Source organism: Catharus ustulatus, chromosome 5, assembly GCF_009819885.2.
Source record: "Catharus ustulatus isolate bCatUst1 chromosome 5, bCatUst1.pri.v2, whole genome shotgun sequence".
NCBI lineage: Eukaryota > Metazoa > Chordata > Aves > Passeriformes > Turdidae > Catharus > Catharus ustulatus.
The window spans coordinates 22,523,923-22,547,986 of NC_046225.1; the positions used below are offsets into that span (position 1 = coordinate 22,523,923).

Here is a 24,064-nt window from a genome sequence, read left to right on the forward strand (position 1 = left end):
ACACACATACACGCATGCCATATCCAGTGCTTTCACTGCACAGGTGATAACAAGCAGCACTATTTTGATGTAACAGACTGGGGCACTAGATTGCAAATGAGAAGAATAAAATGCCATTTGTGACTCTGATGCTGGATTTTGGAAGACTTATTGTAAGGAAAATAAAAGTCAACGCAGGATTATATTCTGCACAAGAAGAAATAAACATGATTTGTGACAAGTCTTCCTGGCTGTATTACAAGGCACAGGAGTGAACAAAACCAAAAGGGAAGTAAAAGGAATATCACTGACCTCACTGCACTTTTCTCCTGGGAGGACTAATGGGCTTGCTTCCACTATTCTTTAAGAAAACCTTGAGGCAGTTTATGTACATCAGCATACAAAAGGCAACCTTTAGGGGAGGGGACTGTACACCTAAAAAGAAAAAAAAAAGCCAGCAAATTCGGAAATTCTCAAAAAGAGATTAAAGAAACCTGCTACAGTTTGTTACGGAAGACAGTCTGCACTACCCAACAGGGCAGGGTACATCAGTCAGCCAGGTACGACAGAGAAACCCTCCGTTCCGAAGGAAGACGAAAGCTACATGGTCTCACATCCGCACATGAAGACACGATTTTCTAACAGTATTCGTTTTCACTTCTTGTTCTTACATCACCTTCTTTTGAGAAAGAACATTACAGTAAATTCACGAATACAAGCCGCACTGAGTATAAGCCGCATCTCTGGGTGCTGGCAAATATTTCGGTTTTTGTCCATAGATAAGCCGCACACGAATATAAGCCGCTCTGTCGTTCGCAGCGAGGACCCGCGTGCAATTAGTAACAGAACCGCGGGAGGGCGGGGTTTACTGGCTGAGCTAAGGCTGTGCAGGCTCGGCCCGCTACGGGCCGCTGACGGAGCCAGGTGGCCCAGCCCGGTGCTGCCGCTCGGGGCCGGCCGCCGCTGCCCCTGGGCTCGGTCACCCCGGGTCGGCGCTGCCCCGCGGTGGCAGGCAGGGACGGAGCTTCCCCCGCTCCTACGGCAGCGGCGGCGGGCGGGGACGGAGCTTTCCCGCGCCCGTGGCGCCGGCGGCGGGCGCGGACAAAGCACCCCGCCTCCTCCCCGAGCCGCGGCAATGGCGGCGCGCACTTCCCCCCCCCTCCCCGGGCCGCGGCAATGGCTGCGCAGGGCTCCCGTCGGCTCCCGGAGCCGCGGCAATGGCGGCGCCCCCCCCACGTCAGCTCCCCGGGCCGCGGCAATGGCGGCACGGCCCCCCCGAGCTGCGGCAATGGCGGCGCCCCCCCCCCGTCGGCTCCCCGGGCCGCGGCAATGGCGGCGCGGCCCCCCCGCGTCCTCCCCGGGCCGCGGCAATGGCGGCGTGGCCCCCCCGCGTCCTCCCCGAGCCGCGGCAATGGCGGCGCTTCCCCCCCGTCGGCTCCCGGGGCCACGGCAATGGTGGCGCCCCCCCCCCCCGTCGGCTCCCCGGGCCGCGGCAATGGCGGCGCCCCCCCCCCCTCCTCCCCTGGGCTGCAGCAGAGGAGGAAAGAGAGCTCTCCCGCCTCTCTCCCCGCCCCCCGTGCTGCCTGCAGGGAGCCAGGGCAACACGGTAACACTGTAACAATTGCGAAATGCCGGCTTTTACTGGCCGGTGCTTGGCTCGGCACTCTGGCTGGCACGTCTGGGGTTGTAAATGTCAGAAAATTATTAATATATTAGCCGCACCCGACTATTAGCCGCACTTCCGGGTTTCCACCAAAATTTTTGTCAAATTGCTGCGGCTTGTATTCGTGAAATTACTGTAATTGAATTATTGAATTAAACAATAATCAGCCTCTGCAACGTGAGGCCTGAACTCTTTCCTTTTCCATAGGAAGCCAGTTAAGTTAAAAAAGCGCTTCACTTTTGGTACAAGTTACATGGAACCACCCAGGCTTAAACAGACTATGGATTGTATAAGAAAAGGAAAGGTCAAACATAAATGTTTTACACAGGTGCATAAGATCTAGGATCGCCCTTCATCCCAGCAGGAAAAAGGAGGACTTTATTCCACAATTTTAGTCTAGCAATAAAGCAAAAATCCATATCCTCTTGCTGTGGCTATTGTCCTCCTGCCAGGAAAGCAAAACCACTTACAACAGCCTCATTTTGGAGCTCCAGGCAGCAGTATAAAAATTTCTACAAGATCCCTAGCAAGGAGTAAACCAAGTTTTTTTGACTACCACTGGATGGGAACATTCTTTCACGCCTTCTGCACAGGCAACAGATGCCTGGCAATCCAGTTACAGGAGAACACTGTCTGTTAGTGCCACCAAATCCTCTCCAGTTTCATGCCCTGGACTTAGTCCAGGTAAGTCCAGTTTAGAATATGATATTCAATTAAATGAGTCTGTAGTCATGCTTTAGAAGGTTTTCTGTGAACTTTGCCCATCAGACAGGAAATACTACAGCTGCAATTATTCTGTGATACCTTATTATTTCCCATTGGGCTGACTATAAGGATCTGAAACAAGAAGTAGGAGTAGTGTCTACGAAGAACTGGCTTTTTTAGCCAAACATGGCACCAACTGGTCACAGCTCTTCCACATAACAGAAACAAAACATATCAGACCAACAAGTCTTGCCCTGAAACTCCTCTGCATCTCATAAAGTAACATGGCTGGGGTACTTGTCTGTAGATTGGTCCTGGCCCTTTGAAGTGTCCTTCACAAAGGGAGGCCTTGCCAGCAAATCTGTCCCAGGATTTATTCCCCTGCCGCTCAATCACATGAAAAAATTTTAGACTCTTGAAAGACAACCCTCTAAAACAGAATTTTGCAGCTTCAGTAGACATTGGAGTATTTGGTTTTGGCCTGTGAAAAGCTTCAAACTCTGCTCTTTTCTGTTTCATTTCACTAGGATATTTTTTAAGTGTTCACATGGCAAACGTCACATAGCAGATAAAGTTTGTATTTTATTGATTTTTGCCAAGCACCTTAGATAAAAAACAAACCAACTCCATACAAGATTAGGAGGCAAAGGAGGATGTAAGCTTGAAAGGTGAAAATATATAAGGGAGCTACAGTGTGTGTACGTATGCGCACATAAGAAGCTTTACCATAATCACGGTATTGTAAATATTTCAAGTACCCTGATTACAGAAGTTGACGACATGCATTCCAGTCATCACCATTTTCTCAGTACAGGAGAAAGGCACAACATTAAAAGTCCATATTAACACAGGGTTTATAGAAGGCTACCAATGCAAGAAAACATTTTTTTTAATGGAGACTCCAAATTTGCTTATGAAGAGAAAGAAGAAAAAAAATTCACACTGAGATGCATAAATTTTTCTAAGACATTTATTTATTTGGGGAAAGGGGTTTATTTTTCTTAGGTTTGGCTATTTTTTTTTTTTAAATAATCAAGAGGCATTCATTTACCTCAGGAATTAGAGTTAGTAATCTCTGACCTAAGGCTCTTACAGGATTGAAAACAGGCAAAAAGTCTTCTAAAGTTTCAGAGTCTCTCCAGTACATGGTACAAAGTATTAACGTTTTTGCCTCTGGAACATCTGCCTGGCAACTCAACTACCCACAGCTATCTTCCTATCTGAATGGGACGTTAAATGCTACAGAGGCAATTGGTGGCGTTTCAAGAAGAAAGCTTTTAGCACTCGCCTTTCCCTTATAGAGTGGTTCTGGTTCACATACTCCACTCCTGCTGCAGTGCCAGGGAACCACCAACAGGTACACTTACACAAACAGGGGATGCTGCTCTGTCAGAAACAAAGCAGCATGCTTTGTATTTACTAACCAATCGCAAACATCCAGGCTTTTTCTACTTCCAGTTCTACAGTAAAGTTTAGGAGCACCTGCTGATCTCAGGAAAATGTCTGTAGGATAATACAGTCCTACTGCATACAAACACATTGCCTATATAGATTTTTTTTCTGGTGTTTTCTTTGAAGAGAAATTAGACCTTTGACAGAGTTTCTACAGTGCTGCAGGTACATGAGCATGAATAACTATCCACTCTGGCTCATTTATCATACTCAGTAGTTCTCACTACTGAAGGTTAATGCTCCTTTCTCCTTTTAATTTCTTAAACATATAGATGCTGAAGCAGAAAACAAAAGGTAATTCAAACTCCTCTTGTGACTTTTCCCTAGCTTCAAGCAGCATCTTTTCTAACAGCTGTTGTCTACTGAATCAGTAATAAATTCAGTCTGTTGCTTTTCCAGCCTCCTACAATACAGGATATTTCAGAGCTAACCCAGCTTGCGCATTTCTAGGTCCCCACTACACTGAAATTTTCAGAAGACTCACCTTACTTAGAATACACCTGATAAAGCTTAGCAGGTACTCATCAGGAATTACGATTTTTGCATGTCCAGAAGGTAAAGGAGGAATCAACAAAAAAGGACAAAAAACCCCCAACACACTGCTTTCAACAAGGACTCCAACAGTTAAATAGTTGGCATGTATTATTCCCATGTTTATAGATTATTATTTATAAATTTTTTTTAGACTTTTTTAAAAAAGGTGGTTTTTCTGGAAGACTAATGTACAGGAGGGGAAAAAAAACACTTCGAAAGAAACTAGTTTTACCATGATAATCCATGGTACTGAATTAACATAAAATCAAGCAAAAATAATTCACTTTGCAGTTAAAATGTAGTTGTGAAAGGGTTTTGTAGCATTCTCTGGCTAGACAGGTAATCTAATTTCACCATTGATTCAGCTGCTTTGCACATTAGAAAAAGTATTATTAGTGCCACCAGTTTTTCTTGCATAAAGATTAAACCTGTATTTTTTTTAAGCCAAAAAATGTTTCTGCTGAACCTTTAGGGAGGCAGTTGAACTCCTGATCCTGCATCAAGGTACAGAAAGAATCCACTGCCCTCACACAGCACTTTATTTTTTGAGAAACACAATGAAACCAGGGTTTAGTTTTGCCAGTTTTGTTATATGAAAGCTTCATTTTTGCCTGAAGTCTTATGAAAGCACAGTAATTTGTTAGCATTCGATGATAAAATTATTTATTAGAAGCAGTTTGCATCATCTATTCAGATAAAAGGCACAAATTGAAGTCACTTTTAATCTTGTCCAACTTAACAGAGCATCAGAATACAGCAGAATTGCAACAACAAATCCCAGCATCACGTATCTTCCATTAGAAATAAAGACACATTTTAACAGCTATACATTAACCTTTCCTCCATAGTCAAATATCTTCTCATTAATATAATATATAAACAACTTCTGGTAGTTTACAACTATGAAAGGTGCCCACTGTGCTAAAAAAGCATCTCTTTGCATAGCTGAGCAGGAGATAATGACATAACCACTTCAAGAGAAAGTCCTGCAGCACGAGACAGATATCCCTGGAATAGCCATTCATGCTTCAGGTAGGTGAACACGTTACTAACAGCACCTGCAGCTTGTTGGGCTTTCCCATCTGCTCTTCATTTCCATATATTCAAAGCATCTCTTCAGCTCCTTTGTTGAGTTCAGTTGCCAGGAACATCTTTCCAGATCACGATATCTATGTTAAACCTACCTCTTTTTTCTTTTTTTTTTTTTTTAGTATATTTGAGGTGAATCTTTAACACTACTCACCTTTGGGCAACCAGTAAGTTCCCCAGAACTACATTTTTCTAATTACAGATAATTAGATCAAAGATTATGAAATTAAGACAAAGGCACTAGCAAGCTCTTTCTCCAGTTACTATTCAGTGTGTTGAAAAGACAGCAAATGCATTTAAACTTCTTCCATAGGGATGTGTGTTTGCCCTAGATTTTAATTTGTGTTACGATTTATACTACACCAAGGCAGTTTATGCTTAAAATTACACTATCTGTCTTTTTCCTCAAATGTATCTGAGAAACCCTGGAAGCTACATTTCCAAAACAAAATATTACCTCCATTATCCAGATTACTTATCCATGAAGGTGATGCCACCTACAGAACTTGCTCAAAACTTCTAGTATGGTTGCTCTACTAAATCTTCTGAAGCAGTCAACATAATTTTGTCATACTCTGACCTTTTCCAGATGCTTATTTTCATTTTCTGTTACGCTCATCAAGAGATTCCCTTATTGCAGGTTTGATTTTAGATTTACACATGCAAGATTCAGATATTTCCTTGTCAGGTTTAAAGGGCAACATTCACCCTCATAAGGAAACAAATAAACATGAGAAAGTAGCAAAGAAAAAATATGCCAGAGATTGTCAGAGCTGAAACACAATTGCCATCCCTCTCAATTTCAACTGTTATGCCACTGTGAAAAAATCAGATGAACCAATGACTAGGGAGAGATAACGACTTCCTTCCAGTAATTAGAAAACGGACCTTTCTGATAGACCTTTCATATTAGAAACACTGGTAGTAACTATGGAAGACTTATATAAAGGCTTTCTTTCCTTTTTTCTTACAATTGTCCAAAGTGAAGAACAGTGCTCATGCTATCTTGTCCTGCTTTCAAGCTACGCCAAACTCGAGAGCCACACATGCTCGGGAGATTCTGAAACTTCTTGAGAGTGATCTGTGAAAATATTTTGCCAGCAAGACTACTAGCTACATACGAATCCATTAACTCGAACATATATATGTATCTTCCCAATGCAACATATCTTGCTGCTGTGCCAAGATAGTAATTTACAGAGGACCCTCAATCATACAAAGCATTCTTCCTGTAGAACACCTTATTAGCAAACATAACTTTGCATTTTTAAGGGAGATTTCTGTATTTCATGTTTGGTCAAAAGGTTTCTGAACTGATCAAGTGTTTTAATTATCCACTTAAGAGAGTTCAGTAATAGGTGATCACAGAAGGGTTGAGGTTGAAAGTTTGAAAGATGTTGGTCAGCTGTTCCAACCAACACCAGTGCTGAAGTAGGGCCAGCTATAGCCAGTTGAACAGGGCTCCATCAAAATGGCTTTTGAATGACTCTAAGATGAAACTCCACAACCTCTCTGGACAACCTGTGCTAGTGTTTGAAAAGCAGAAACTCACTTACTGTGATTGCTGTCAATTAGTGCCTGTTACTCTTGCCCTGTCACTGAGCACTGTACTGAAAAGAGCTTGCCTGCCCCTCCTCCATTTCCTACAACCAGCTTTTATACACCCAGGTGAGGCCCCTCTGAGCCTTGTCTTCTGCACACTCAGTGGCCAAGCTCTCTCAGATTTTCTAAAATGAAAGGTGCCCCAGTCCCAGGGCCATCTCTGTGTACCAACACTGAACTTGTTCCAGCATGTTTTTCCCATACTGGGGAGAGCAGAACTGAATCCAGCACTTCAGGTCTGGCCTCACCAGTGCTGAGGAGAAGAATTTACCTCTATCAACCTGCTGGTAACAATTCTCCTTGTGCAGCCCAGAAGGCTCTTAGCAAATTCTCTAAGACGACCCATAAAAACCTCTGTCTCCATAAATCAAGGGGTGAAGGCAAAGAATCGAACACATTTTCAGAAGCCATGGCAACTGAATTATAACCAAAAAGATATCTGCAGAGTAACTTGCTGATGGGCAGTACTTCTGAGATTAGCCAAAGTTATACAAATAACCTACAGCAACATATTGTTACAACAGGATACAAGATACGAGGTTAATAGCGTACAGAAAATTCACATGCATTTAAGACTTCTGTTAGTGACAGTGAAAACCTCTCTGTGGTAAACAAATGGTATTTACATGTGAGGTACATGCTCACTTGAGATCCAGAGCTCCAGGGAATGAACAGTACCTAGTTAAAAAGGATAAAAGTATGCTATTCCCTAATGTACAAGCTCTCTGCATATATAATTAACTTTCATATACTTTCACATGTCACACAAACTGTGAGATAGGACCGATCACTAAGAGCCCAGAAAAGTGCCACAAAGATGACCTACAGGACCAAGGTGTCTCTCCTATGATGAAAGGTTGAGACAGCTGGGGCTGGACCAGATGATCTCCAGAGGTCCCTCCCAGCCTTAACTATTCTGGGCTTCTGTGAAGCTGTCAGAGCTTGTGCTTTTTCATTGAGAGTGATTGAGAAAGGTACTTTGACACATCATTCATAAAAATTATGGATACACTATTTCTCCAGTGAAGTGGAGAGCAGAAGATTAAATGATAAAGGGGAAAGGATCAAAAAAAAAAAAAAAATACAAAAAAACCCAACACATCAAACCATACCTGATGAGGTAGTCAACAGCCCAGAAGCTAAAATTGATCTCTCAACTGAAAAGAGTGCAGGTTCTTCCTCCTTTGTAGCATGAGTATGGGAGTATGGGATTTGAGTTCACCTCTCTCTTCCAACTAACAAAAGCAGCCTTATCTCAGGATGTTCCAAACACAGCATCCTAAAGTCATTTCCCCCTCTTTGTTACTGATAACATAAGGACAGATTAAAAGTTGTTACAGTAAACAGAAACTCTAAGCACTTTATCTCAGTAGACCTTTTTTTTTTAATATGCAGAAAGTTCATTCTCTGATAATCTAAATCAAACTTAGGGATACACACAGAGAGTATATGATGAACTAAAAATTTCACCAACTGCCTTTGCCAGCTCTCTGCTTGTTGAGAGTCAAGTTCCCCATGATACTCACCTGAGCTAACAGGGCTTGTGAAGGAAAGCAGTACCAAAACAGCTTTCTGCTTCAAATTTCTAAGCTACCTTAGCTCTAAATTCCTTTAGTAACACTTCACTGCATGGAACACACATACCCTTTGTGTGCCCACTATGCCCTTCATTTCTTCTTCCCAAACTCTCCATCTGTCGTTCCAATACGAAATGTTATGCCATTAGGCTCCCCTCTAGTAACCACAGGCATCACCACTTGGGTGACACAGGATAGCAAGTTTCTCAGGGAAGTAAATAATGCTCCCACACCTGTGTGGTATGTACATCTTTAGTACTACCCATGTGATTTTAAGAGCTACTCTATTATGACTGAAAAATAAGTTAAACGGATTTTATTTAAGGTGACCCAAATGTGGTCATTACAACTTCCTTGTAAAGGGACATAGAAAGAAAATGTATACATAAAGTCTTCTACTTGTTTTTCTAACAACAAAGAACAACCATATGCATATACACAGAAAACATTTTAGACTACACTTCTGAAATACTTTCTTGGCAAACCAGCCACCTACAAACAGACAAGTTCATCCTCACTCAGTAAATGAGCATTGCAAAGTAGAAAAGCACTTAGCTCACTCTTAAAATAAGAGATAATACTGTAAAAGATCAGACATAACAAAGTACTTTAAACCAAAGAGAAACCATGCCCTGAAAAAGGAAGGCCAAAATAAGAAATCCTAGGATGACAACTTGATTCACAGTTTACTCAAGTTAACGAAAGACTCCAACTCCCACAGATTTCAGTGGGTTATGAAACAGGTCCTGCAGAGGGAAATGTTCCAAGTCACAAACAGCAACGTAATTGCCACCACTGCCTAAGAAGAAATCCCTGGTGTAAAATAGAGAACAAATACAATAATCTCACTTTCTCATTTTAAAAATGGCATGAAAGAAACAACAAAAGAAAGTTATTGAAGAGAACTAGATTGTTCCCAGCTGTTGTCATAAAATACTACAGCTGTTCATGTCACTGCAGCTAATGACCAGTTGCACTTTTTTAAAGATTGTAACACAGTATGACCATTGTAATCTACATCAAACTAAAACTTGGCAAGCATCATGGAAAAAAGACTAACAAATTATTTAAATCCCATTTAATTTTATTTTTTATTTCTGTTCATGGGTTGATTTTGAGTGTTTTGGGGGGGATAGGAAGGGAACCATTTTGTATGAATGGTTCTTTATTCAAATTGTCAATTATGTTAAACTACTTTAAAAATCATGGTAAATAACAGGTATTCAAATTATCAAAATTATCTTTTCCAGTAATAAAAAGAAAATTCTACTAATAAATCCTGGGTTATTTTTTGTTGTTGTCGAAAAAGAGGTGTGCTGCCTAAAAGTCTTAAGTTCAAAGTCAATGATGAAACATCTTTTCTCTGGAGCTAAGAACAGGGTAGGTGTCATCATCTAGAAGATTTTAATTTTTTTGTTAACTGAACTATACAGGAACAAATCAGATATTTTTCATAAAGACTCAAGTACACAAATGTAAAGAAAAGGTTAATACAGAAAAAACCCATGTGTGTATATATATACATATATATACATATAGATGCAGAAAGATTTTTCTATACATATAGATGCAGAAAGATTTTTCAGATACTACTCTCTCTAATGGACCATTACTCCTTGACATATGGAGAAAAAGCTAGGGGAAAGCACGTGCTCCCACACAAAATCTCCACAGAACCTGAAACATATGATTTCAAGTAACTTCATGTAATTTCTCAAGAAAATGAGAGAATATGGGTTCCTCTCTAGCCATGCGTCTTCCCCTCCAAGATTATCCACATAGAGCTACAGACCGGCAAGAAATCACAATCCTGTACTTCTTTTTATCTTCCCTGTATTTATCAAGGAAATCAATAATTCATGAGGAAAACTAGAAGTTATTTTACTATTTTCTCCACTTTAAGACACAAAAACACTGACAGAGAAATTCCAAATACTTTAGAAAGACCACCTAAACACACGCTGCTTCAACCCATTTTAATGGCACCAGCCTGGCACTCTGTAACAAGTAAAAAACACAGCTGCAACAAAATACCTATGACAATGAAGCTGCCTTCTCCAAATAAAGAAATACTTACTGAACGTGTACTTACAACCAAACATAGCAACAGATAACAAGTTAGAAGCTGAGCCTCTTTTCCTCACTTTGGGACATCTATCCAGACTGCAAAGGATTTCTTTCCAAATGATGGTTACTTCAAAACACAAAAAACTCAAACTTCATGCAGCCACTTAGTTACTCATCAGTCATTATCAGCAAATTAAAAAATAAAGTTAAATTGTACACCCTGCCTTCAAAGACACGCACAAAAGTCTAAATGAAAAATAAAATCTAATCACACACCACATGAGGCCAAAACTGTAGATGGATTCTATTAATTAAGCCTATTGAACAATGCCAGAGTGACTGTTATAAGACTCTCTGCAGCATCACATCTGCATAAGCCATTTTTAACACGTTATTTTCACCATTCCAACCAGAAGTTCAAAGTGCACTTCCTTTCTTATGGCAACATTGTACAAAAAGATCAACTCTGCACAATTAGAAAGCATTAGACAAATATTGTAGCAGAATTTGCTCTACAGCAATTTCGGGGTCTTTTTTCCTTTGTTCCATCAGCTCTGCGTTGTGCAACAGTCAAGATAATTCAAAGGATTTTGGCCAACAGCAATCTGATGCAATAAAATGCCTAAGCTGAATGCCTCTAAAAGACAAGATGGAAAAAAATAATATAGGATAGAATACTGTTATACCAATACCTGTCTCCATCAGTATATGCTTCATCACATTACAGCACTTCTTAATTTTGAAAGCTTGATTTTACTAACCCAAATATGCCTATAAGAAAGATGAAAAAATAGCTGCTGCTTTTTTCAAAGATTTTATACAACCCTTTTTTAGCATGTTTTTTTCCTTTCTTTTCCACAAAGGTTTGGTATAGTCTCCATACAGACTAGGTTCTGCGCCTTTTAAGCCTAAAGTTTAAGGTGGGGGGTTTTAAAATTCACTAATCTGTGGTGAACCTCAGGATTCTTCTCCAGTATTACCAACTTCACTATGTCTTACCTTTCATTGCTAACTAACGTCCATGTCTGATTATAAAAGCACCAAAGCATGAGGGCCCACACTACCTCCATGCTATCCATGCTAGCTTTGCAAACTTCATGAATTGAAACTAACAGTCACACTATGAGAGTCCAACATAAACTGCTAAGAAACCTGGAAGCAGCAGCTGAGCTGCAGAATAGAGACATCCTTCTGTGACAAGCTGGGTAGAGCTTGAGCAGCACACTGACAGTGGAGCTATTCACTGAAAAGAAAGCTAGTCAGCAGCTGGCAGCAGAGTTACAACAGAAGTCTGAGAAGAGGCTGTTCCTGTTCTCACAGGCTTCCCCAGGCACCTATAGACGCACCAAAAGGAAAGATACACTGTTCTATGAACCTCTTCCATTAAATACATGCACCCAAATCACCCAAATCTAACACAGAACACTTAGGCTGCTCATCATATTTCCAGTTAGCATAACAGCAATAAGGAAAGAAGAGTTTTCAGAAATGCCAGACAGGAATAGACAGGAAAAGGATATTTTGAAACACGAGAGGGAGAAAGCATTAAAAACCCAACTTACTGAGAAGAAAAAGGAGGTGCAACAGTTCAGCACAGCTTTTAATTAAAAGTAGAAAGAAGTTTGAGTGATAGACAATTTTGAAATGAAATGTCTTCAAAACCTGGTTAGATGCACCCTAAAGTAAAGGATGCTATCTACACCTTAGACACAAGGACCCCAAGACATACAAGAACTAACTTCTAATTAAAACCACCATTTTTAATATGTGGTGCCTTTCCACTCTGCTTCTTTTCCTCTCCAGCTCCAAACATAAATGGTGTTAGTTGGCAATTAGCTGGAGATTATTCTGGCATCTTAAATCAATCTTAAATAAGAGTCATGTTCTCCTCATACAGCAGTGCTGCCGTACCAACACTACCATGCCTAAGCTCTCTTATAAATAGAGATATCAGTCAGTGCAAAACACATGTAGATGACTGTCAAGGAGGTACTACTCTGGAGCAGCAGCTTTCTGAGGGAAGAGTAAAAAGGGTAGGAATTAGTTCTGATTTTTACCTTTAAAAGAATGATTTATCATCATAACCCTTTACCATCTTCCTGGTTTTCCACACGCGATCTCCGATTTCCTCCTTCATTCAGTAATTACAGGAAAACAGTAAGTATGTATGTGTAGTACTACCGCCAGCAATTACACATCCCAATCTGTAACCCAAGTGAAAGACCACTCAGTGAGCCACACACTATGAGCAAGCATACTTAGGCTGCACATGCAGTATAATGGCTTTCAAAACTGGGATGATACTTTCCACCATTACTGAACAGACATAAAATGAACTTTTATGGGGGAAAGTCAAGGCAAATGATGGACTTATCAGAAGAGGAAATTATTTCAGTGTTCAGCTAAAGAACCATTGTGATATCATAGCCTATATTTGATTCATGAAACCACATACAAAAGAATATAAGAAGGCACCTTTTCATGAAGATGATTTGAAGTGGTTTTTACTTCAGAAACCTGTGGCTTTTTTTATGGCATGCTTACAGTAAGTGTTAAGCAGTATCTCTCCATCTTAAAATACTCTTAAGGAAGTAACTTTTTCCACATTCCTTGAAGTTCTGAAGAAGAAACTAATCCCCACTATATACTGCTTCAACATCACTGAGAAACCTAACCTAAATTAATATTCACATTTAAATGGAGTAAATTAAATTTAACTTAGAGTCCTGCTTTTGTACTATAAGTAGGAGCCATTCAGTAAAGCAGAAGAAACTGAAAAAAGCCAGGAAAGATGAGTTGGGAGTATCCAAACTACAGCTACTTATTTATTTACATTACCCAAATTACTTTTGATAGAAAATCCCTTTAGAAATACCAGACAGAAAACACTATGCTGAGTTCTAGAAGCCTAGAACTACAAAAAGATAATTTAAAATATCAAGCTACATGATCAACAGTAAATATATTTTACACATGATCTTCCTGCCACAACCTGCACTGAAATGCAAGCATATCCATGCAACAATTATTATCTCTAAGTAGGATACATGTGATGGAAGTAAATACCATTCAATTTGGGTATGGAAAACAGAGTAAACTACTGTTCTCCACCACATCCCCTAGAAAATGACCTCAACTAGCTCATATTTTCCAATCAAGTTAAATGCTGATATCATCCAGTATGTAGTCCTCTTTCAAGATTACCAGTAGTTGTATTAAAAGCATCAGCTCCCTAGTGAGGCTCAGTCAAAAAGAGCAGGCAACAGAAGGCAGCTTTAGCCAATATGGAATTCAGAAGCATACAAAAGGTTTTTAACACAAAAACAAGGCAATTTTGTGCCTCACTTCGTATCCTCGTACAACTCAGCACACCCTGGCAAAACACTCTCATTATACAGAGCATGAAAAAAGTCTCCCACCTATGCAGTGCAGGAGTAACCATAACTCTGTAAGAAAGGTACCCTTCAGCATGTGCACAGTTTTCCCCCTATGCCTATACAACAAAACACTTGTTCCACTAAAAGGCTTATTTACAAAATGATCTTAATGACTAAGAGGTTCAGTGAGTTCATAAATCAAAACAAATCTCCAGCTTTATTACACATAGTCATCAAAGATTGTACTTTGGTTTTGTTTCAGTTTCTCAGCACCACATTCATAATCCCTCATGAGTGTTACACATGTACCACATAGACTCACAGGCTTACAAAATGTAAAACATACAAAGACTACAACACCTAAGTGTCATCCAGTTGATAAAATCTACTGGTCTTACAAGTATTAACTTAGTTTTGACATAAGGTAAGAACAAATCAGTTACATACATTAAAAAAAAACACACAGCAACCTTGTTTTCTTTCCTAAACAACCATAATATCTCTCCAAGTATATTCAATTGTTTTCTGATCTTAAGTGCCTCTCACACAGCTTGTTTCATAAAGGTATCAGATTTGCAACTATGGAGTTACTAAAACTGAGGCGGATGTACAGCCAATTCCTTCAAACGAAGGTAAAAGTGGATAGGGAAGAGAACCAATCCCCAGCTGTACCACTGCCACCTTTCTGGCATAGCTGTGGGTGGATTCTCTAGTTAATAGTACACCTTGAACCCAGATGCAGTCTTCCTCAGAGCAAGCAGTATATTCCTAAGTACTACAACAATAAATTAATTAAAAGTAAAGACAGCTTTCATATGCCAACAGGAACAGCTACAAAGCAATTCCTTCTTTCTCCTCATGAGGATCAGGTAGACAATTTTCAGCATGCTCAAAATAGAGGCATATCATCTTTTACTGTATTAAACAGTTATAACTATTTATGTAACCCTGGTCTTTGCCACAAATAAGCAATACTCAAGTTTATACCAAAATATATACCAAATCCACCAACATTACTGACATTCAGGTCAACACAATTGCTCAAAAACCACTGAAGCACTTACAGGACACATCTATGCTGGAAAAATTGAACTCAATTCAGAGGGAGACAGAGGTAGGTTTCTGCAATTCACCAATGCTGGATTCCAGCCTGGAGCACAAGCCTTTGGTGAATACACACAAGTCTCCCTGGACTAATGGGAATTAGCAATAAAGTTCAGAGTTTCCATTACTGACAGCAATTTTACCTCTCACAAATCTGAAATTAACTCTGATGGTGATATATCGATCATGAGCTGGTATTCGTATTATATTACAAACAACTGTTAGCCTGCACTTTAGGAGAGCATTAACAATGACAGTTTGAAATTCAGAGACAGCAGAGAGTGGTGTCTAGCTTTATTGTGTGTTGTCAATTGCTGATATAACCATGTACACCTCCCCATGCAACGCACAAGAGGAAAGGACAACACCAAGGACCACAAGCCACAGTTACAGCCCTTCTAAATAGCCAAGACAGAATTACTTCATTAAAACTCAACTTCCAAGAAAAAACCCTACACAAAAGCATACAACCATCTGACCTGCTCAGAAAAAAAAAATAAATCAATACTGACTTCACATTTGTATGACTACTCCAGTCAGCTTTCAAAGTTTTTAATTAGGATTACTACACTTTAGTGCAGGATTCTTCAGAGACACTAGTGCAACCCTCAATACTTAGAGGAGGCCAAGTAACATGATACATAGCTTTTCCTTCCCCATGGGTGGGGTCCAAATCTTGCTTATGTCAGTAGTGAGCAAAAGCTGTTGACATCAGGCAGTTGAGCCATGCGGAATGAGCTAGTATCCTCAGTCCAGTTTTTCCCGGACGAGTATTCCTACCTTCACAAGAACAACCAAGCCCACACTCTGGCTGGCAAGACTCAGGAGTTAGAAGCAGCACAGATAAGGAATAGCTTCCTCAGTCCTGAAGGAGGACACGAACTTTTAACACTTGAACGTTCTGTTCAAGTGAAAGCTGCTTCACACAGCTAACAAAAAGGCAAGGAATTTCAATTAATAAGTACATCAAGTCAGTTCCTCCTGTAACAGTATGTTGTTCTGAGCCTTGATCCCACAAACTTCTGAATGTACCTGAACATACAGTTTATCATATTTGCAGTCAACAGACCAAAGTGCTGCTCCTCTACAGCATGACAAAATCCAGAGAGTAAAGATGAATTATGTATCACAAAATACATACCATCACAAGGAGAGCACCAGAGTAAATTGAAAGTATCCCTCAAACTATAACTGCATTCTCTCGACTAATTTTACTTTTTTCTTGAGCTCAACAAAACAGATGGTTTTGTCGACTTTAACAGGAGTTAATTTGCTTCTGGAAACTTAACATTACACACAAACTTGAATTTCATCTTTATACTGCTCATCCTAGACAGTGAGATTTGCATAACAAAGTCAGAAGACCAGGACACTAAAAACATTAGAGGTTCCCAAGCCTTTTTCCCCCTCTTCCCAAAAGCATGTTTTATTTTTGAGTCAAAGCAGTTTAAGCACAGTTCAAACAAGTGAGTGCGAGATGAAATCCTCGCCTATGGAAATGCTCCACTTCTCCGTATGTGAGCCTTTTAAGCACAAGAAGCAGAAAACAAAACCAAACCAACAGCAACCCCCTGAAGAAGCAGCTCTCAGCCACAAGCAATTTGCACAAAGCTGCTGGAACTGTAATCCCCCCAAGCCCGTCCCACAGTTACGTAACAGTGCCAAGCCAGGATTTTTCACCAGCCAGCTCAAGAGTCACTGCTAGTAGGAAACATCTCCTCTCACACACCAGCAATAGAGAGAGTTTATAAAAAAAATTCAACACAAAATAACAAGATCAAACCAAAAAAATCCCACACAAGCAAGCAGAGGGAAAAACTTAATCCAGAGACTACATCCATGTTAAAGGCATTTCCTTTAAGTGAGGTTTTATGTGCTATTCTAACTTAAAAGAATGTAACAAACTTGCATTCTCAGGTTACACCTTACCAGTGTTAGACTATCTGTTTTTTCTCTCTAAAATAACAAGACTTCAAATACTTATATAGGTGTTTACAATGTATCTTTTCATTTAATCATTCTTTATTAATTTTACACTGCAAGCCCATTTCAGTTGTTCATCTCAAGAGGGTACAAATCCTATATGACAGAAACAACAAAGTGATCTTTCCTTTATTACCACCAGTTGTTTTCTTGATTTCCTTAACGTCCATATGAAAGCAGTGTGAAGTGCCTATGATGCAGCAAAGAATAATCCTATTAACAATCAGTCTACTGTGTACTACACTCTTCAGATGCTATTTAAAGACCTTAAAAGGATTTCAATATTTAATAGAGGCCTGAACCAGTTAAGCAGATCTTCACATCTACACTGAAACACAGACATGATGAGACAGACAGCAGGGGCAATGGACACTCAAGCAGCATCTAGGTTCTTTTTGCTGAAGACTGGAATTCAGTTTAACCAAGTTGATTTCTCTCTGAGTTGCATTACAAAAGTATTTAACTACACATACTACTAAGTTTTTTTTCAGAAATAGTGGTTTTAGATGTTTGAGACATTTACATGTGTGAAAAATGTAAACAGCAATTGCTGACAAAACATATTTAGATGAACTGAAAGCACTGAAGGTTTTGTAAATACTGAAATAATTCCTATTCATGACAAACATTGTCTTAAGCCAAATGAAGTTTTGCCACAGCAAAGATCAGGACGTTTGGCCATGTACTAGGACCAAAGAGACCAAGGAAATTTTAAAAATTAAAAAAAAAAAAAGAAAAAAGAAAAAAACCACCCACCATAATCACGAAGTTATCCTAATAGGATGTTAGAAACAATATTTGTTTTTTCTACAGGAGACAAGTAGCAGCAAAGCACAGGCTTTAAAGCCGACTCTAGGTGTGATATAACAGACTGAAACTTAAATTGTAAATATTCCGGATACTACAAGGTAAAGGTGAAGGTGAATTTACAAATGATTTTCTAAAAATTCTTGCAATTATGTATCTTACAATATCTGAATATCTAAAATTTCCTTTGGAGGGGCATAAAACGAAGTAAGAGGGGAAAAACATAAGAAGGTAAACGTAAATGAAAACACAAAGCCACAAATAACACACCTTCCCAAGTAATATTTACACCGAGTGTTTCATTCTGGCATACACTCATGTAAATACAGAAGTGCATTTATTTCAAGGCCATTTCCATTTCTAGCTTCCCAGGATCTGGACACATGCATGCTGCACCCTAGGATTTGTGCTGTCCACCATAGCATACGGGTCATAATCTAACTGGGTGCAATACACTAAAGCTGGGTACACTTGGCTGTGTGCCCAGTGCGGAAGGAAAGAAATAAACATAAAACAAACAAACAAAACCCCCAGACCACTAAATACACGTGCAATTCTTACACACCGAGAAATGCACATGTGCAATTTACATCAGGCATCGCCCCAGTAAATAAAACCTTGGTCTACACTGCGGGGCACAACGTGTTTTTAACCCAAACTCTAATTTGTTTATACGGCCGAGACTGGCAGCGCACACGCGTACCTCCGAAACAGAGCAAAAATCATGGAGCACATCCGTGCTTGTGCCGAGCACCCTCATGCATATCTGCACGCACACGCGGGAGCACGGCCACGGTACGCCCGCTGGATAACTTCACATCCTAGCAGGCCGGGCCATCAGCAAGAGACGGCGATGGAGGAGGAGAAGAAGGAGGAGAAGGAGGAGGAAGCAGCCTTCGCCGCCTCCCACAACGCCCGCGGCCCGCGCCTACGGCGCGCTCCCCCTCGCCCGGCATCCCCGTCGCGGGTGCCGCGGGGGAGGCCCTGCGGGAGCGGGGCACGGGGGAGCCGGGCAGCGCAACCGGTCCTCCAGCAGCGGCGCTCGGTGTGGGAGCGGAGCCCCGGCTGCTGGCACGGGAAGGTTTCCAGGCATCCTTGCTGCATGCGGGGAGCAGAACGGCAGTGACAAGCGGCAGCGGCGCAGCCTGCGGGGGGGGGCTCCGGGGAGCGCGGTCCGGAGGAGAAGAAGGAATGGGGGATGCCCAGAGGAGCAGGCGGGCTGGGGAAGGGAGCCAAGCCCTGTCCTCCTCTCCCCCAGGCACCGGGGCGGGGGAGGAAGCTGGGGCTCCCCCTCTCTCTCACGCCAGCCCTGTGCAGCGCCTCCAAGGCAGAGAGGGGGGAGGCGGCGGGGGGAGGAAGGGGGGGAAATGCTGCAATGTAGCGCCGGGCAGGCAGGCGAGGGAAGCCGCAAACCCTCCACTGGGGCCCGGCGCAAGCCCCCGGGCCGAGCCCACCCATCTCAGCGGCCGCGCCGCCGGCAGCCCCGCGGTACCTGCCGGGGCAGGGAAGGGGAAACGGACGCGACCCCAGCAAGAGGCCCCGCGGGGGGACCCGGCCGAAAGGGCGGCGGGGGCGCAACACCCACCTTTCACCACCCTGTCCGTCGTCGATAACTTGGGATCAACGGCCTTATGCTCCGACATGTCCGGCGGCCGGGGAGGCGGCGAGGCTCTCCCCCCTCAAGCAGGGCAGGCGCGGGTTGAGGCGGCGGCGGCCGCTGCGGTCACGGCCCCGGCTCCTCCGCTGCGGCCGAAGTTGCCGCGTCCCGCCGCCGCTCGTTGGCTCGGCTGGGCTCTGCCGCGCGGTGTCTTCCTCCTTCGTCTTCCTCCACCCCCGTCCTCCTCTTCCTCCTCCAGTTAATTATTGGTCGCTTTCAATCGCGCCTCCGGGCAGTGCAGGACGGCTCGCTCTTCCCCCCCCCGCCAAAGACCCCGACGGCAACACCCGCGGCGGGCGGCTGTCAGGCAGCTCCGGCAGGAAAAGCCGCGAGTGGACACGGGCAGCAGGAACAGCCAGGTTGCACACGCAGCGGCCAGCCCTGCGCTTCCTTCCTCCACGGCGAGCCGCTCCGGCTCCTCCCGCCGCCGCCACCGGCACCACGGCCGCCGCCGCACTGGATCGGGATCCGGATCCGTGTCTTCCCCGCCGCCCCCCGCAGGGTCTCTCCCCCGGCTGGCACCGACACCGGCCGCGGCCCCGCGCGCCGCTGCACACGCTCCGCCGCGCAGCCCCCGCGCACCGCCCGGCCCCGCCCGCCCGGCTCCCGCTGCCGCGCGTCGCCATTGGCCCGCGCCGCGCTGCCATTCAGCGCCCAGGCCCCGCCCCGCGCGCGCCGCACCGCCCAGGTGCGCCCGCCCGCCCGCGCAGCGCGGAGCGCCGAGGACGCGCATCTCCCGCCGAGCGCTCGCACGCCACGGCCGGCACGGCCCGGCCCGGCCCAGCCCGGTCCTGCCGGGAACGGCCCGCGTGTGGCCGCGGGAGGGAGGCTGCTACCTGCCGCTCACGGGGGCGGCGGCTGCGCTCCGGGAACTGCGCCCGGTGGCCGCGGCTGCGTGCCCGGCCGCCCCGCGCGGGTGCGGAGCGGCGGCCGCTGCGAGCGCCTGCCCCGCGGGGTGCCCGCCCCGTGAGGGGACACGCAGGTAGCGGCACGGGCTGGCCTGCGCGAACCGGGAATCTTCTTAAGTAGCATCCTTGAGCCAGGGGATTGATGATGCATGCCCTCGGATAAGGGAAAAATACATCCATCGCCCCTAGGTGCGTGTGTGTGTCTTGCCCAGCGCACCTGGCACTCCCCAACTTGGGGCATAGGCTGGCGCAGCCTGCAGCGCTCGGCCTCAATGCTGGGGCACCACCGCCCCCTCACACGGAATGGCCAAACATGGGTGAGAAGTGTTCGCCGCCCCCAGCTGGAAGACAACAACTCTTGCTCCATGTTTCTTAGAGGATTCGAAAGTCATATACATCTGTGAAGGTGTCCTCCACCATTCCAGGCAACATAAATATTGTTATGGGCTTGTTTATACATGTTGTTCAGGAGGAGCTATTCCTGACTAATTTCATGACTAATTTCCAGAATAAGGCTGGGCTGTTCCGGTTTAGTTTAACACTGTGAGTTTTAATTAAAGAGGAAAATAGGGCACACCTGTTCTAGAAGAGGGATGTTTACAGAATTGTTGAATAACTTCTGTGTAGATGAGCCAAGAATCAACAGACACCTAACCCAGCTTCTCATTTCCCTCTGGGGTGATGTACAAATTCCTTGCTTAGCAGATATATTGCTTTAGAAAGTGACTAAGAATATAAGGTGGCTTTGATTTGTCTTTGACATTTTTGACATTTTAGGGGACGTTTTGTTGGCTGTCCTTGTGATATTTTCTCTGAGCATGGGAAGACACTGTATGTCACTGACATACAGCAGAACAGCATGAGTTCTCAGCTTGTTCCAACAACTGTGGTGAGCTCCATGTGCTGTGGCTATCCTCTTGTCCCAGGAGCACAGACTAGCTGGGTAATAAAGTTGACATCTGAGATTCCTATTGCAATGGTAACATGAGAATGTGAAACAGAGCTAGGGCTCAAGCGAGGGTGTCTTATGTATGCCCAGAAAAATCTTGAAGCCCATGACAATTAAGCAGACGTCTCCGCATATGGTAGGCATACTTCATAAAGCATGAAGTGCACAGAAGAACCTGGACAGAAGAAACCCCCACATCTTCATGCCCACTGCCAGGAAACACTGCCCAGCGGCACTTGGTGCTTGGACACGGAAGGAGAGGCAGCATGTGAGGAATGCAGCATGGCCAGTATTGCCTACACGTTGTGGGCCCCAGCTTCATGAGGTGTGGAGGACCAGTTTGGATCCGTTCTTCTGTGACTGCAGGCTGTTTGCATGAGTCATCTGAATTTGTCTTCATAGGCTGGAATAACCGAGATGCTGCATCTTTCAAGTTTACATTTGCTCCCCCATTAATCACAGGACAAGACTTCAGCTCTGATTTTTTAACAAGAAAATATCAATGTTGCTGCTGCTTATATAAGGACACGCAGTGTCACAACTCCAGAATGTTTATATTAATTCTGAAGGCTATATAGGAGGTTTTTCGTGAATGGTTTTCCTTTCCTTCTAGGTTTCAATTTTACATAATCCAGACTACATAAAGCTCTTCCATTTTATCTTGTGGAGGGTCTCGATTTTTCATTTGTTGAATGTGTTTAGTCTTCCTTTCCAAGGTAGAATCCCCACTTCAGGTCATCTCATCTTTAGGAGCATTCAGATGAGGTTTCGTAAGATAAAGGTCAGTGCCACAGCCAAATACCACAAGGTATGATACCTGCAAGGTATGATAGAGCCGAGCTTCAGATCACAAGCGTAAGACCTCATAACTACTCTGTCATGCTGTGGTGAAATCTTAACCCCATAACTTGTTGCAGTAGCAAAATCCTTATCTTTGCTGTGATGGAGGGAAAGGAAGAGAGAGAAATCACCGAATATAGTCTTTGTTCTCTGATAATGGTAGTAACAGAGATGCTCTATTTCAGATTTGTGTTAGTAGTAAAGGTCGTATAGGCATTCCTTATGACTTAAATCTGTCCTTCAAATCCATCCACACAGGTGGTCCTTCAGGTTTTTCTCACACTCCTTGGTCACAGAAGGATTTCTTTTTAATGGGATCTGAGTCCTATTAGATTCTTTTTTCTCATTTAACAGCAGAAGAATATGAAGATCACATATTTGAATGAAAGAACACAGTCATTGGATTCTGGGAAAATTCTAACAAATTTGACCTCTTGCATCACTAATCCCTAGTAGCATTGTTAGTCATTTCATCCCCTAGCAGAATAGAAGCCCAGCACAATACATTGGAAGCTCTGATCTTCCAAAGAGCAGTAACTCCTGATTACTGATTTTGAGAACCAGTTCTGTGAGAGCTGGGGGAGAGATTTTTTTCAAGTCTGGAATGAGTTAGTACCCACCTCTTTGCCTCAGATGAACAATTCTTCTCCATTTTAGCTAAGACACGACAGTTCTTTTAAGCACACAGCTGCTCTGGAAAGTAGCAGCATCAGCTGAAATGGAAGGAGGAATAAATGCCCATACGATGAGAAGTCAGTAATTTTAACCCAGACTGTCATAAAGACACACAAACTGAGGGATTCCAAATTGTATCATAGATCCTATGAAAAATTAGCTATCAAGTTTTCTTGACTATTTCACCAGCAAGGTGAAGATTATTTTATATATTATATATTTTATATATTACAGTAATACTTTTGCCCGCTGACTCAACCAATTAAGATACTGTTTTAAAGTATTGATTGCAAGAGATAGTGTTTAAAATTTTAATCATTATTAGTAGAGAAAGACTGTTCTAGCTACAGGCAGTCTGTCCTTCTTGCATTATTGTTAGCCTCTGGAAGTTCTGGCTTCATATCTAATAAATGTAAGTTTGACAGTATCTTGGAAGTAAAGGGGAATTAGCAAGAGCCTTTAAGTACTATGATGACTGGATGGAAAATATGTGCAACAAGGTTAGTCTGTATATTGATGCTGCCTTAACTGGTGATTTTCCTGATTTTTCTTTCAAGAGAGATGTGCAATTGTTTTGGTTTACTTCCCTTCAATATAGAAATTACTTGGGATTCTCAACATCTGTGTATCTATGTCTATTGCCTAGGCCATAGCCTCTATAACATCGTCTACAGGATTAAAACCACTAGTCTATGTTGATAGTGTGTCTTGAGGAGATGCTCTATAGTGAGCTCAACATCCTGTTACAGCTCACAGTCACAACAGTGACAACAACCACCTAAAACTTTCAAAAGAACTAGATTCATCTACATTTAACTAAAATAAATTTGATACCAAGTGTCATATACTAGCCTTGGATAGGCAATATAATTTATCAGTGCTCTACGTATTGGTCCCATTGTATCCAAGAGAGGAAATTCACCCCAGTGTAGAGAATCTATACAAAGGGCCACATAGCAATTTAGATCACCATCAAGGGGCACTGTCCGAGGATTTTTCTGACAATAGTTTTGCCTCTCTTGTTCTACCTCGGTACTCAAGAGGGAGATAGATAAAAGGTCTGTAGCAAATAAATTCTTTATATAATTGAAATGCT

At 42.9% G+C, this 24,064-nt stretch overlaps 1 protein-coding gene across 2 annotated transcripts in view; it reads right to left on the reverse strand.

Moving 5' to 3' along the window:
* PPP3CA (protein phosphatase 3 catalytic subunit alpha) overlaps positions 1–20,153 on the reverse strand; it is a 186,194-nt gene extending 166,041 nt beyond the window's left edge. For both annotated transcript variants that reach the window (XM_033059998.1, XM_033059997.1), the window contains exon 1: positions 19,525–20,153. In XM_033059998.1, coding sequence (XP_032915889.1) covers positions 19,525–19,582 — 58 coding nt within the window. In that variant the 5' untranslated portion in view covers positions 19,583–20,153. The remainder of the gene's footprint in view (positions 1–19,524) is intronic.
* Between the last annotated feature and the right edge of the window lie 3,911 nt (positions 20,154–24,064).